Consider the following 13,941-nt stretch of genomic DNA (forward strand, 5'->3'; position numbering starts at 1 on the left):
GTGCGGCGATGTCCGTGGGATTTTCTCTCCCGCCGGACTCTGTCTTGGGGCTGGGACATTCCGCCTCCCGCTTCAGCGCGGGGGCGTGTGGCGTCTCTACGGGGTTTCTCCCCGGGAACACCGCTTCCGTGTTTGCATGCGCCGCCACCCGCCTTCCTCTCCGGGTGCCGTGGCGGGTGGCGGCTGGGGAGCCTGTCTTACCTGCCTTCCGGGTGTTTTCTCCGGTTTAGGGGTGTGGTTGGTCTCGGCGTCGCTCTTCCCGGGTCCTTCCTGCTTGAGCTCCCCATGCCGGGTTTCGGTCACTTTCCTGCCCGGGGCTCGGCTCGCTTTTCCGGGGGCGGGGTTTGGCATTTCTCCCGCCTTCTTCTCTGTGGTTCCTCCCCCGGGTCCCTGGTTCAGGCGGGGGATTCGGTTTGCCTACGATTCAAGCCTGGAGCTGTTGCTTGGTTTTGGTGTCATTTGTCTTTGGTGCGGCAGTCCCCTCCGACACTAGGGTTCGCGTCCCTCCACCAGATCCGATTTGACAGTTTGTTCTCTGTTGGGCTGGATATTTCATGCGGTATTCGGCCCCGTTGTGGGCCGGCTGCTTCCTCCCGCTTTTCCGTCCGGGGGCCGTGACGGGCGGGGACTGGGGGGACTGGCTTGATGATTCCCCTCAGGTTCCGTGTACAGCGCTCGGATGCCTTTCAGTAAAAAATAATGGGTCGGCGTCGGTCTGGGCTTGGTTTGGGCCATTCGCGTTCTCCCCATGCCGTTGATGTTACGGGGCTCCGTGTCTGCGTTGCTCCCTGTGCGCTGTTGGTTGTTTCCCGCTCTGGGCCAGCTCGTTGTCCCGGGGGCGGGGTTTGGTTCGGCTCTCCCTGGTCTCACTCCTTCTTCTAGCGGGGTCTGTTGGCTCAGTGGACTGATGCGTCTCCTGCAGGAGCCTGTGTTCGTCATCATGGTCAGGGGTTCTGTTCCCGGCGGGTCCGCTCAGCCTTTCATCTATCTGAGGTCGATTAAACAAGTGCCATTGAGTTTGGTATCACCTAACGTTTGTTATTCAGCGCCATGGTACCTGTAGTGGTGAACGTGCGCTTTGCGTATACACAGGTTCTGTGAGGTTGTCCTACGCTGTCAATGTACTTACCTTCCCTTATGGGTTTACACATACATACTTTTCAATGTATTGTCGTGCGTTTGCTGACTTTTTTCCTCTTCTTTTCTGCCAGGTGCTGTGGCTCACTGGTGAGTCTTGTGCCTCTGGTTGTCGGGGCTCTCACAGGACAAGGGTTCGAGTCCCGCACTCGCTGTCTATGTGTCATAAATTGGCACTCTTTCAGACTCTTCTTTTGTGGTGGTGTTTGATGTATGCTGACCACTCTTACTGCTCTGAGACGCCGGTCGTCTCGCTTTTTTATGATCCTTCGGTGGTTGGTGATTTGTTGCATTTGTTTTGTCCTGCTTCTGGGGCTTCTCGGTTTCCAGGAACCAGGAGCTATAGCTCAATGGTAAGTCTTGTGCCTCTGGTTGTCGAGGCGGTCACAGGACGAGGGTTCGAGTCCTGCATTTCGCTGTCAAAGTGTCATAGGTTGGCAAAATTTCAATACTCTGCTTTGCAACTTTGCTTCACTTTTCCGGTACGCGTGTTATGTCCTGGTGGTTGGGGGTGCTGGCTGGGTGCTTGACTCTTCCTCCTCCGGTTCTGTTTTTCCCTCTCTTGGCTACTGTGCCATGCGGGACTTGTCGCCCCGTTGGGTGCGTTGTTGTGTGCCGTTGGCCTGGTGGCTTGGTGTTCTGTTGCGTCCGCTTCGGGCGCCTCTGTTTTCTTGCGGCTCTTGCTGTCGCTTTGGCTGTGTGGGGGAGGGATGCGCCGCCCGCCTTCCCTTCGGGTGCGGGCGGTGGTGGTTGTAGGCGATTGTCTTTTTGCTTCGCTGTCGTCCTTCCTGCGACCTGGCGGTGTGTTGCCTTCCTTCTCTCCACACTCCTATTGCTCTGCCCCGGTTGATTCGGGGATCCCGGGTGGAGGCCCTGCTCTGTCGGGTTCGCTTACTGGTTCCTCCTCCTTCTGGCCGTCGCGGCCCTGCCCTGCGCTCCCCCGCCGCCTTGTGCTTGATGCTCTGCTATAGCGGGCTCTGGGGTTTGGGTTTTGGCATTTGGCTGCCCCTCTCTGTGGGGGCGGCTGTGGGCTTCTCTGTTTTTCCGACTGTTGCGCCTGGGGGCGTGAGGGTCCCTCGGCCCGTCTGTCTGCTTTCAGCTTGCCACCGGTGTCCGCTCTGTACCCGCGATTCTTTCGTTCCTTTCCGCCCTGGGTGCTCGCTTCGGCGGCACATGTACTAATGTTGGAACGATACAGGGGAGATTAGCTTGGCCCCTGCGCAAGGGTGACGCGCAATTTCTTGCTGCGTTCCATGTAATTTCGCATGAACCTGGAGCTGTAGCTCAGTGGTACGTCTTGTGCGTGTGGTTTTGTAGGATCTCACGGGACAAGGGTTCGTGTCCCGCATATGCTGTCTGGGTGTCATCAGTTGGCTGACTGTCGAACTCTTATGAGGTTGTCTGAATTGGTTGCTCGCTCGCTTCGGCGGAGAGTATTCTCCACCTGGTGCGTTTCGGTGCCTTTCGCATGTTCCCTGCACTCGGTTTCCGCGCATTTTCGTGTTGCGTTCCTTGCAGTCTTGTTGCCTGGCTGTTTTTCTCCTTCCAGTTGGTCTCGGCTAATACGTCTCATGCTGGGGCCTGTGTTCGGCTTCTTGGTCGCAGATTCTGATCCTGTTGAGTCCCCTCTGCCGTTCATCCGTTTGTGGTTGTTGCATTGTAGGCCGTTTTGTTGGTTGACGACGCACATATGCTGTTCTACTCTCCATTACCCGTAATGGTTGTCGTGAGCTTTTTTGTTCTGTGCTGGGTCTGTGGTTTTCACTCTGGGTGAATTTCCAGTCTGGCTTCTGTTTTCCGTTCCTTGGTTGCTCTGGGGTTTTTCCCTGCCTTGCTGGCCCTGCCTTGTGCTCCCGGGTGTTTGCTGGGTTCGCCCCTGTTTGTGGCTACCTGTGTGACGGTGTTCTTCTGGGTCCCTTTGGTGCTGTTTGCTCCCTTTGGGTCTCCTGTGTTGGCTCTTCGGCCTTCTCGTTCCTTCTTCTGCCGGAGTTTCTGTGTGGACCGGGCTTTTTTGTCCTGTTGCGCTTGGGCCTGCCCCTGTTGTCCTTTTTCACTTGCGGGTTTTTGTTTCCGAAAGTGCTGTTGACTGTCTGGGGGTGCTGGTGCCTCCGGTTCTCGGCTTCCTGGTGGGCCCGTGCGCTTCCGGTGTGGCTTGGGGCCTCATCTTTTGACTCTGGGTTTGGGGTTCCGGGTTCTGTCGGTTCTGGTAGTCTGGGGCTCTTGCAGTGGCTCGGGTTCGGTTTTCGCCCTGCCCTTCTGCCCTTCTCGCCGTTAGTGGGTGCTCGCTTCAGCGTCTCGCTGGGTCCCTGTGAGGGGCGGGCTCGGACCATGGCGCTGCCTTTCCCTGCCTTCTGTGCGGGGGCTTGTGGGTTCTCCGCTTTCTGCGGTGGCCTGGTTGAGTTCCCTTGGTGGCCGGGTCTCTTCGGTGTCGTTTCTGTCACCTTCCTGGGTATTTTTGTTCCCTTGTTCCTGCCTGGGTTCTCTCCTTGGGGTCGCGGTCCCTCCCCGGGGGTCTTTTGTGTGACTGGGGTTACTTTACCCTTCTGTTTCTATTCTGCGCCCCTTTTCCTTTCTTGCGGCTCTTGCCAGTTTGCTTCCGTCTGGTTCCGCTGCCCCGTTCCTCTTGTGGTTTCGGCTCTCTTGCGGGTGGTGTTCTCCCTTGCGGGGTTGCTGTGTTTGTCAGTCGGCGTCTCCCTTTCTGCTGTGCCTTTTTTTTGTTGGGTCACTGGGGTGGGATTGCCCTCTGTCCCTTCAGTTTCCCTTTTTTTGGAGGGGGGTTTTTGTTGCCCTCTTTCGGGATGTCCGTTGGCCGGTGTTTGGCCGGCTTGATCTCTGGGCCCTGTTTTGTGCGGCCTTTGGCTCCGTGCGGTCTGGTCCGGTGCCTTTCTCTGTCCCCTTTTGGCCTTTGCTTGCGGCTGGTTCCTGCCGGCGCTTCGTGTCTCTGGGGTCCGGGTTTTTGTCCTTCCCGGTTTCTTTCGGTCCCGGGCTGATTCTTCCTGCTCGTGGTTGCCTCTCCCTTGGGTGGTCCTTCCGCTCGTTCTGGCCTGTTGGGTTTTGCCCTCATTCGTGGGCGTTCCCTTCTGGTCTGCTGGTTTCTTGTGAGTTTCCATGAAGCCGTTTGGCTTTGGTATGTGCTCACTGTGTTAGTCATGTGGCGAGGAAGACTAACGAGGAGGTAATGCCCCGATTACTTACCGGTAATCTTCATTACTCCGAGTATAGTCTTCCTCGCCACATGAGTTCCCATCCCTCCCTCCCTGTCTGGCTATCGGCTTCATGTTTGTGCTTGGTGGTTTCAGGCTGATGGGTTGGTCCGGCCCGCCTCTTATAGAGGTCATGGGTGTACTGGGTCGGCCATCTTGGGAGGGGATGGGAGGCATGGGATGCTGACTTTTTGCTTTGGAGGGTTCTGGTGTGGAGCTGAAGCTCACTGTGTTAGTCATGTGGCGAGGAAGACTATACTCGGAGTAATGAAGATTACCGGTAAGTAATCGGGGCATTACCTCATTTTTTTTCTCAACCTGGCCTCTGAAATGTTTCTCCAAACCTGCTTTTCCACACGGCAGGCAATTTAATAAACGTCGCTTGTCTGCTTAAAAAATAAGCAAAGCAAGTCGTGGCACCAGAGAGAAACGGGATGTGTAAAAAAAATGGCACACAGCAGCTGAATGTAACAAAAGCACGTCGTGATTGCAGGAAGAGAATCTCAATGAAGAAAATAGTGCTCACAAGACTAAATAACACGTACGGTATAACAACTGAAGTAAAGGGGCCAGTAGCCATGGGAGGTTACAAATGAAGAAAAGGCAGTACTAAGGAGGGACTAACAAACTGATTACTTAATTGGAAGCCTGCATTTATGAAGGACAAATACAGGAAAATATATTTTCTTCCACACTCTACTACAGCAGATGGGCAGAGCAGCGCAAACCAACAAAAAAGTCTGCAGTGTGAGTGTCATGACAAATGTGTGCACATTTGTTATGACATGCTCACAAACGTAATAACACCACGTCCAACAGCCAAGAAAGGCATTTTGGCTTTTTTTTTAATGCTTTTTGTTCAGCATCCACATCAAGCAATTTATTTATTCTTTTTGCTGATTCTGTTCAACCTTTGCAACAAGCATTTGCAAAGGTAAAGGTCAGCTGACACCTTTCAAAGGAAAGAGATTCCATAGGTTTAAGGGTGTAGTATCTCCAGATGTGCTTTGTCGAGTAAGATTTCTCATGTGGGAAGAAAGAAGGCGTAACATTGTCAGACACACATCCTCTCTGTCCACTGCATGAGCCCTACTATCTGATATTCCTTTTTTAGGCTTGGCTACATACAGTTTTACCTTTTGCTTCTAGTATGCACTTTGCGTAAGCCCATTGCTCATTATTGGAGGGCTTTGTTGTCTATCTCAGTTGTCTCCTCTGGATATATTGACTTTACACTATTCCTGTGTTTGTCTCACCCAGGAGCATGTTATTCTAACAGTCCTCTGTTTCATTGAATTGTTGCCTTCCACAGCTGATACTGCTTGCATTCAGGGAATTACTTTTCTTTCCTTTCATGAACTCAATGGAAATGCATGTGTTTTCCTGCTTTCTCCCCAGTGTGCTGAGTCCGCCTTCATTTTATCTTTCCCCCTCGCTGTTTATTTTTCTTCACCCTTTCCTCAAGGACATCTTTTGCTTCCATTGCCCTTCCCCATTCCTCATCCTGCTCGGTTTTTTAATACCCCCCCCATCCATTGATCTCCCTCCCAATTGTTGCATCTTCTTTTGCTTTAATCCCACTTTATTTTTCTTTTTATAAGCATTTGTGCAACTACCACACTATTTGCAGATGTCGATCTCAAAAATAGGTTTTTAAATGGAAGAAGGTATGGGGCAGATGGAATGATTTTTGTGGGAATTTGTGTACCCCCCCCCACCAGAGGACTCAGATCCAGACCTGAGTGATTAAAAAGCATAGGAAGAACATTGGTGGTCGTCACACAACACATTTACAGTTTAAGGGACTGGGTCAAATAGAAAATCTAGTTGTATAAGCTGTGAACTCTCAGTGACACAAGAATTGGTAAACAATTGTACTGACTCTAATATGGCCTAATTAATTGTATCGGACTGTGAATCATTGTTAACCTTAATAAAAAATTTAAAAAAAAAAAGGTTTTTACCTATTGTGCAGCGGGCACCATGAAGTGGGTTTGAACAAAAGTAGTCAAAGATTGCTGCAGCAGATGCGTGCACATTTACTTCAGTCATCTTTAAATGAGTTTGTTAAAATATTACAAATGTATTCCAAGATGACCGCTATCAATGTGTGCACATCCAAAGTTGCCATCTTTGAATAGGTTGTTAATTTTTCAAGAAGCCTATTCAAAGGTGGGTGCTGCATCCACGGTGACCATCTAACAAAAAAAAAGGTTTCACTGCACAGACCCATTAGCTTTGCCAATGCTTGTTTATATTCCTATTACTTTGACTCCGCCCTCTTCTGGAGATCAGTTGACTGGTACACAGAGATGTTCCTTATCCTCCCATGTCTTGTGTCTGGCAGATGTCTGCTAAGTCCTTCCCTCCTTTAGCTTAGCTCTATCTTCTTAATAAAATGGTGGTATAGGCCACCTTCTGTGTTCTGTTAGCACATCCCCACCACGTTTCTCCATTTAGATGGTGTGCATTGCTCCCTGGCATTTCCAAATTTTAGTAGGGCTTGGGTAAGTGTATGCATGAAACTCTGTTCCTGAGCCCTGTACAAGTGTGATATCTGTTGAAATATAGCTTAATTTCAAAACAACCTTGGTAAAGCAGGTCTCTGATAGGACGCTGAATCTGCAACTCTCCAGCATGTTCATGGAAGGTCACAACCGTACATGTACCACCAAACGGAGTGGTTGTTTTTCCTTTAGGGTCACTTGGAGGCTCCAACTGTAGCAGTCAAAGTAAAGGTAACCTGTTTCTCAGTTGTTCTCACTGGGCAGGCATACATGAGGTTTTCAAATGTTAGGGGGCCCCACTAAGGGCCCAATTACGATGGTGGTGAGACCACCACCGTCAGCCTATTGGTGACGCTCCCACCTCCATTGGACCATGCAAGACCGCCTGCCACATTAGGATGGCGGGCAGATGGTTGGCGAGCGGAGAAACCATCTGAAACTAATCCGATGGGCTCAAGGAGCCCGTCTGACCGCCGGACGAACTGTAATACCTACAGTGGTGGCAGTGCCTGCTCAGGCACCGCTGTAGGGATTACAATGTCAGTTTCTGACAGTCGTTTCATGGTGTTTAACCCGCCATGAAAAGGCAGGTGGAAAGTGACTTGGGGGCACATAGTGGGTCCCCTTTATCCCTGGATCTCTGTCATGAGCCCTTGGGGGCACCTTTGGTACCCCCCAAACATCCCTGCACCATGTGTCAGGCACCCCATGGCACCTGCCACACAGTGCAGAGATATTTGAAATGTGTTTTTTGTATTGCAGCATGTGCTGCAGCCCACAGCACATGCCGCAATACAAAAGATACACATTGCGACCACCTTGACGGCGGTTGGATCGTAATACCCGTAGCGGGACCACCTAAGTGCCCCAGGGTCCAGTGTGAAAATTATTGCACGCCTAAACCAACACACCAAAGTGAACGGATTTTATCATGTATACTAATTATCAGCAATTAAAAATGTTGCCCACAAATTGGGCCCTAAGATACTAATTTTGGGGTTTACTGCACCAGCATTTCCCGTGTATATTTTATCTCTCCCGACATTTACCAGGTGCGATAAAATCTCCACAACTCATAATTATGATATGTACGTAAGGCACTCGTGATGACGACCTTTGTGCAGATATTTACTTTGGTGCAGTCCATGGAAACGTGTGTATGTATGTGTGTTTAACCCTTAGCAGGAACTCCTTGTCCATGAACAGCAGCTCCAAAAATCCATCTTTGAGAGACTTGTAGTGTTTTTCTTGATTTCCAGGTGTGTATTTCCTGCTTGGTTACCAGATGATGAAATGGCAATTATTATAAATTGCTATGTTGCTCACGTAGCGAAAATCATAACGCATATTGTGTATATTTCTCATATTTCCTTTTATCTCTTCTAGGACAAGAAGCTAATCAAAGCCCTCTTTGATGTGTTGGCACACCCTCAAAACTATTTCAAGTATACAGCTCAAGAGTCAAAGGAGATGTTTCCAAGATCATTTTTAAAGCTTCTACGGTCCAAGGTTTCAAGATTTCTACGGCCCTACTGATAGCTTTTATCCAAATTAAATATGCTAATATTTCTGTGAAGAATTTGTTCTCCCAAGATGTAGAAATATTTGGAAAAGAGGGCCCAAGAAGCTGTCTTTATTTTCAACTGCAAATTGACCATTTTATTTTATATTTGTCAAGAGCCAATTTTCAGTATTATATTTAGTCTTCAAATAAGAAAACACAGGACATTTTGATGGTATTCTACTGAAGCTTGAATACTGGGTCTGCACTAGTGCCACATTCTTTACCTGTTTTTGTCTGGTTACAAGTGGCCTGTGTTGAGTGTAATAAATATTGCATCTGATAACCTCTGTGTTCGAAATTGATCAGGTTCAATAATTATTGCCTATTCTGACTTTTTGAGGAATTACATGCTGATATTGGTGCTTATCGCACTACAATCCGCAATTACTGGTAAATACTGGGCCCTTTTCCATGTTAAATTCATACAGACTTGACCTGCTGGAGTGTAATGGAGGATGCGCACTTTATTGCTTGTAGTAATTATTGGGTGCAATACATTTTGCACAATTATACTTGTGATCCCTGTGCAAACAGGTGTTGCGCAAGTATCGCAATATAACAGGTCACTTGTAATTAGGCCATTTGTGCCTGAATTATTTTTGTAAACAATTTTTTTCTAGAATTTGAAAAAAGGTATTGTCTTTAAACCTACTTTAAAAACAATGGGGAAATATGTATTGATGTATTATAATAACAAATGTTAATATTTTAAATTTTAAATGCACTTCAACATTATTTGTGAATTTATGGGGAGATAAGTACATTATGTACATTTTCAGTGGTATGAACCAAGCAATGACTTCATGAGTATATTTGTTTTTGTGGTATAGGATATATCAAATAATTCGTACACAGGGCTGACTTATTCTATGGCAATATTCTTTAAACGGTAGATCTCAACATTTCAGTGCTGCATATTTCCTTATATTAAGGGGCTCATTACGATGTCGGTCAGCAAGCATTCTGACCGACTCCTTGTTGGAATCGTTTCCGATTGACTCTGGTTCGGGAAGTCCGACCGAGGGATTATCGTGGTCCTGAACACCGTTTAGTTGGACTACCATTGACTTCAATGGGAGCCTGTGTTCCGACCAACATCACAGGCTCCCATTGCGAAAAGGGATGGTTGTGAAAACCCTGCACCCTGTGGCGGGCACTTCAAGATGCCTGCCACACTGTGCATGGTTTGAAAGAGGTGTCCCATGGGTACTCCCATGGGCCCCAAACGTAGGCCTCTGAGTGAAAGGGGGCCGGATACGGGTCCCCAGAGTCGGTTTCCGACAGCCTTTTCATGTCGGGCAGACCGAGTCAGAAAGGCTGTTGGAATCCGACATCGCAATAGGTCGGTCAGAAACGGAATCCATTGAGCTGCATGAATTGCTCCAACCGACTCGGATTCTCTGATTGCCGGTCAGAAACGAGTCAGAATGACCGAACATTTTCCTTCTATCGTAATCGGTCGGTCAGTCATGTTTCGAAGTCAGTCGGAAACATGGATTCTGACACGGGTTAGGAAAATCCGAATGCCATTCGGAGCCTTTCCGACCGATATCGTAGTAAGACCCTAAGTGCTCTGTACGGCCAAATGAGGGATTTTCTAATGGGGTAGATGAGAAGCCTCAACACTATAGGACAAATTAGGATGTTGTTGAGATTTGGAACCGACCGACCATAGGTTGGTGGTTCCGACCGCTGGATTTTTATGCGACCGCCCTATGATCGGTCGGGAACATCCATTGCCCAATGGCAGCTTGTGCGGTGGGCGGTAAAGGCCCACAGCACAAGCTGCCATTGGAAATGGATGTTTTCAAACATGCCTGCACCGTGTGGCAGGCACCATACGGTAAGTGGCAGGCACCATGAGGTGTCTGCCACACAGTGTAGGGATGTTTAGGGTCGCACAATAGGTGCCCCCATGCCCCATAGCGGAGGACTAGGGATAAGGGGGCCCTGCTAGGGGCTCCCAAAGACACTTTCTGACAGCCTTTCCATGTCAGAAAGGCTGACACGAAAGGGCTGTTGGAAAGTGCCATCATAATCCCCCAGGAGAGCAAAGCCTCGCTCTGCTGTCATTAGGGGATTATGGTAGCTTCCTATGCTCCAACAGGCCCTTTGAGCCAGTCAGAAGCACATCAGAATCCCCTGCAGTTTTCACTCTGACTACCGTCATCCTAATACTGCGGTCGGACTGAAACCTACGATGTCGGGCGGCAAGCCTCCGACAGCTGGTCGGAGGCTTTCCGCCCAACATTGTAATCTGCCCTTTGTGTGTTATACACTTATACAATGTTTCTGAGGATAGTGTTGTTTTTTCCACCTAAAAAAATATTTATCACGCATGAGATATTCCTCTGTTGGTGGGTACGATAATGCTATCTTTATTCATGTAAATAGAACATTTGCTCATTTTCTTATTCTGTTCAGATATTTTACTCACAATTTTTCAAACAAGGGTGTAATAGTTTACAATTCTGTGCCATTGAGCAAAACCTGATCACGTGTCTCCTTTGGACAATCTATTCCAATATGACACAATTTAGTCAAAATTACACAAAAAGGCAGAGACTCCATTTGACTTTATTTTGTAACATGAATGGTATATCATTATTTAGAGTTCACCTATTTAAAATTCTGCTTACCTTTTATTGTCTGATTTCCATAGAGTAAACTTACTCAGAAATGTAACGTACCTTTGTGAATCAAGCCTCTGTCTTTATCAGGGGCTGGAAAAGAACCCATAGGTTCTTAAAGACTGGACAGCCACCAAAATTCTGGGGCCAGAAGAAAGGTGTCAGGAGATTATTCCTAGATCTTATTATTAATATCTCAGTTTTGTCCACAATGATCTTAAACCAGTTGCTGCCCATCCAGTTGTGGATCTCTAGTGTACAATGGCAGAACTTTGAGGAAGAAACATCTGGATGCCACCAACATGCAAGTAAATATAGAGGCTATGATGCAATATGAAACATGCATAAAGCTAAATATTAAAATGCCAGAAGTACTAGAGGATACCAGAAGAATATATCTTGAACGGTGATGTAGCTCTGAGATGAAAGGAGGAATAGAGAACGATTGAAACATATCTTCCAAAAAAGAGTATTTGTGTTCAATTATTGCCATTTAAGGGGTTATATGAGGTCACATTGTTCCTGAAAGACGCATTCTGTTAAACAAAATCGGCAAAATATTATATTTAAGCCATTAAATGCTAAACTATTTTGTGAATATCGGGCAGAAACATTTTTTCATCCTATAAAAAAGGTATGAAACAAAATTTCCCATTATTTCTGTATGGATTCGAAGCTATGCATTAGCTTATTCAGAATTCCTTGAAAAGAGGAGAGGATATTATCAAAGCATTTGCTTACTGATAGGCAAATGCATGCCAAAGAAGCCCTGAGACTGGATTTGAGTCTCCCCATAGTAGATGCAGTCTACATAGTGTTCACAAAAAATGATTTGGGTACTGAGTTAACTCGGTTGCTTGTGTCTCTCTATTGCATAAGGTGGATTAAATGAAAAATAGTTAGTATGATTTTGCTTTTAAAAACTTTAAAAAAAATTGGGGCAATTTTGGAAGGCTTTTTAAACAATGCTGATTTTTTCAAAATGGCTGAAAGACAACATTGTAATGGAAAACTTTAGAAATTAACACTTACATTGTTCTACAAATAAACATTTATTTCCAGTGACCACAACTGAAACAATAGGAAAAATATAATTGAGGTCTAATTTGCTGAAGGAAGTGAAAAAGACTGTTATAAAATTTCAGAGTGGTGGTTTACAAATCGAATTGAGAACATGTGCATGGAGGAAAATTCCTAAAATTCTTAGTATTTCGGAGCTGCGTAAAACTGCCCCACAACCCATAGTTCATGTTTTGGTTATAGGTCTAGCACTGACTATTTTTAAAGGAGATATTCGAAGTTTATGTTTCACCAATGAGATTGTAGGAAGATTGCAGCAGACTTGCAAATACTGTTTAATCCGGAATCTATCAGTGACTCTTTTAGGCTATTGTAAAATTTGTATTCATTTTTGTTAATGTTTGCTACGTTGTCAGTTGGAAATAGGTTTCTGAAGTAGCCATTTTTTTCTAACTAAATAAATAAATATGACCGCTTTAATGGGTTCTTCATTTTAGCCAGTTGCATTCTACATTTCAGGACTTCTAGTTTAGGTTACCTTCATAAATATGGAACTACATGTCACAATATTGAATGTGATGTTGTGTAAAAAAGGAACAGCTAAATGTGCCTCGTGACATGGGTCCAGTTTGTGGCTATTATAGAGCTCAGCTTGCCATGAATTTGATAACAAAGTATGCGTAAGTTTACATTGAAAAATGTTTGATTTTATGAAAATTATTCATGAACAGATTCTGAGAATGCCAGCAGCCTCTGTTTAAGAACACCTTTCAAAATGGCAGATTTCCTATAAAATTGAGAATTTCACCTTGACAAGAAATTGAGAGAGAGGAATGTTTTCCGGACTGAGTGCATGAGCCTACATTATTGAATGCCCATTCATTTGGAAGTAAGGTCAGCTGTCACAGTCACATAAGAAATGAATGTGAAAATAATACTAGACAGAGAGTTGTGGTCCCATTACGATGACGGTGTGACCGTCACCGACAGCCCGTCGCTGGCAGTATCACGTCATCGTAACAATATTTTCCGCCCGCCACATTAAGACGGCGTGTGGATGGGTGGCGGTCGGAGAGACCGACCACCACAGATCCGACCCGTGGTGGGACATCCAATCCCTACAATGGTGGCAGTGCCTGCCTGGCACCGCCGTAGGGATTATGATGTCCCTTTCCGCTCACCGTTTCATAGCGTTTTACCCGTAGCGGGCCCCTACTTATCCCTGCACCATTGCCACATAGTGCACGGGTATGTAAAGTGGCCCCATTTTGCATTGCGCGTGTGCTGCAGCCATCAGCACCCGCCGCAATGAAAAACATAGGCATTGTAACTGACATGGTGGAGGTTGCATTCCTAATGCCTCTGTCAGGACCGCCGACAGCCTGTCGAGCTGTCTCGTTTACGAGAGGATGCCACCCGCCATCCTAATCGGCCCCTTATAGACGGAAGTGTGAAAGTAAAGAGTATGCCCATGGGAAGTCTCTTTCAGAGCAACTTTAACCAGAGATACAGTAACAACAGCGAGTAACTTGATTTCCCATACCATAATAGTACATTTTGACCGGCTAGTTTTTGCATTTCATCTGCATCCTGGGGTTATGTCTGATATTCATAAACAGTAAAATATCTCTGCATATTTCTAAGATTCCAGAGCACCACTTTTAAATATATGTTTTCAAAATGTAAAATCATTTGCAAAACATACTTATGTGAGGCAACATTTTGAGTTCTTTTTTACTTCACATCATCACTCGTGTGACTTTAATGGCAAAATATTGCACACATACACAAAAAGAAGGGAGCTGCCGGGGACTGCCCTGTAGAATTGGTTTCTGACTGGTCAAGACATGCAAGCGTCATGGTTCAGGAATGGAGGTCTC

At 46.6% G+C, this 13,941-nt stretch overlaps 1 protein-coding gene and 1 non-coding gene across 4 annotated transcripts in view; both read left to right on the plus strand.

Moving 5' to 3' along the window:
- SCUBE1 (signal peptide, CUB domain and EGF like domain containing 1) overlaps positions 1 to 13,410 on the plus strand; it is a 1,846,233-nt gene extending 1,832,823 nt beyond the window's left edge. For all 3 annotated transcript variants that reach the window (XM_085652470.1, XM_085652471.1, XM_085652472.1), the window contains one exon: positions 8,234 to 13,410. In XM_085652470.1, coding sequence (XP_085508596.1) covers positions 8,234 to 8,383 — 150 coding nt within the window. In that variant the 3' untranslated portion in view covers positions 8,384 to 13,410. The remainder of the gene's footprint in view (positions 1 to 8,233) is intronic.
- Positions 2,292 to 2,398, plus strand: LOC146855009 (U6 spliceosomal RNA). The gene has a single exon (XR_014958915.1). It is a non-coding gene; the product is annotated as a U6 spliceosomal RNA (small nuclear RNA).
- Positions 13,411 to 13,941: the final 531 nt, after the last annotated feature.

The sequence above is a fragment of the Triturus cristatus genome, chromosome 4_1, assembly GCF_964204655.1.
Source record: "Triturus cristatus chromosome 4_1, aTriCri1.1, whole genome shotgun sequence".
Taxonomy (NCBI): domain Eukaryota; kingdom Metazoa; phylum Chordata; class Amphibia; order Caudata; family Salamandridae; genus Triturus; species Triturus cristatus.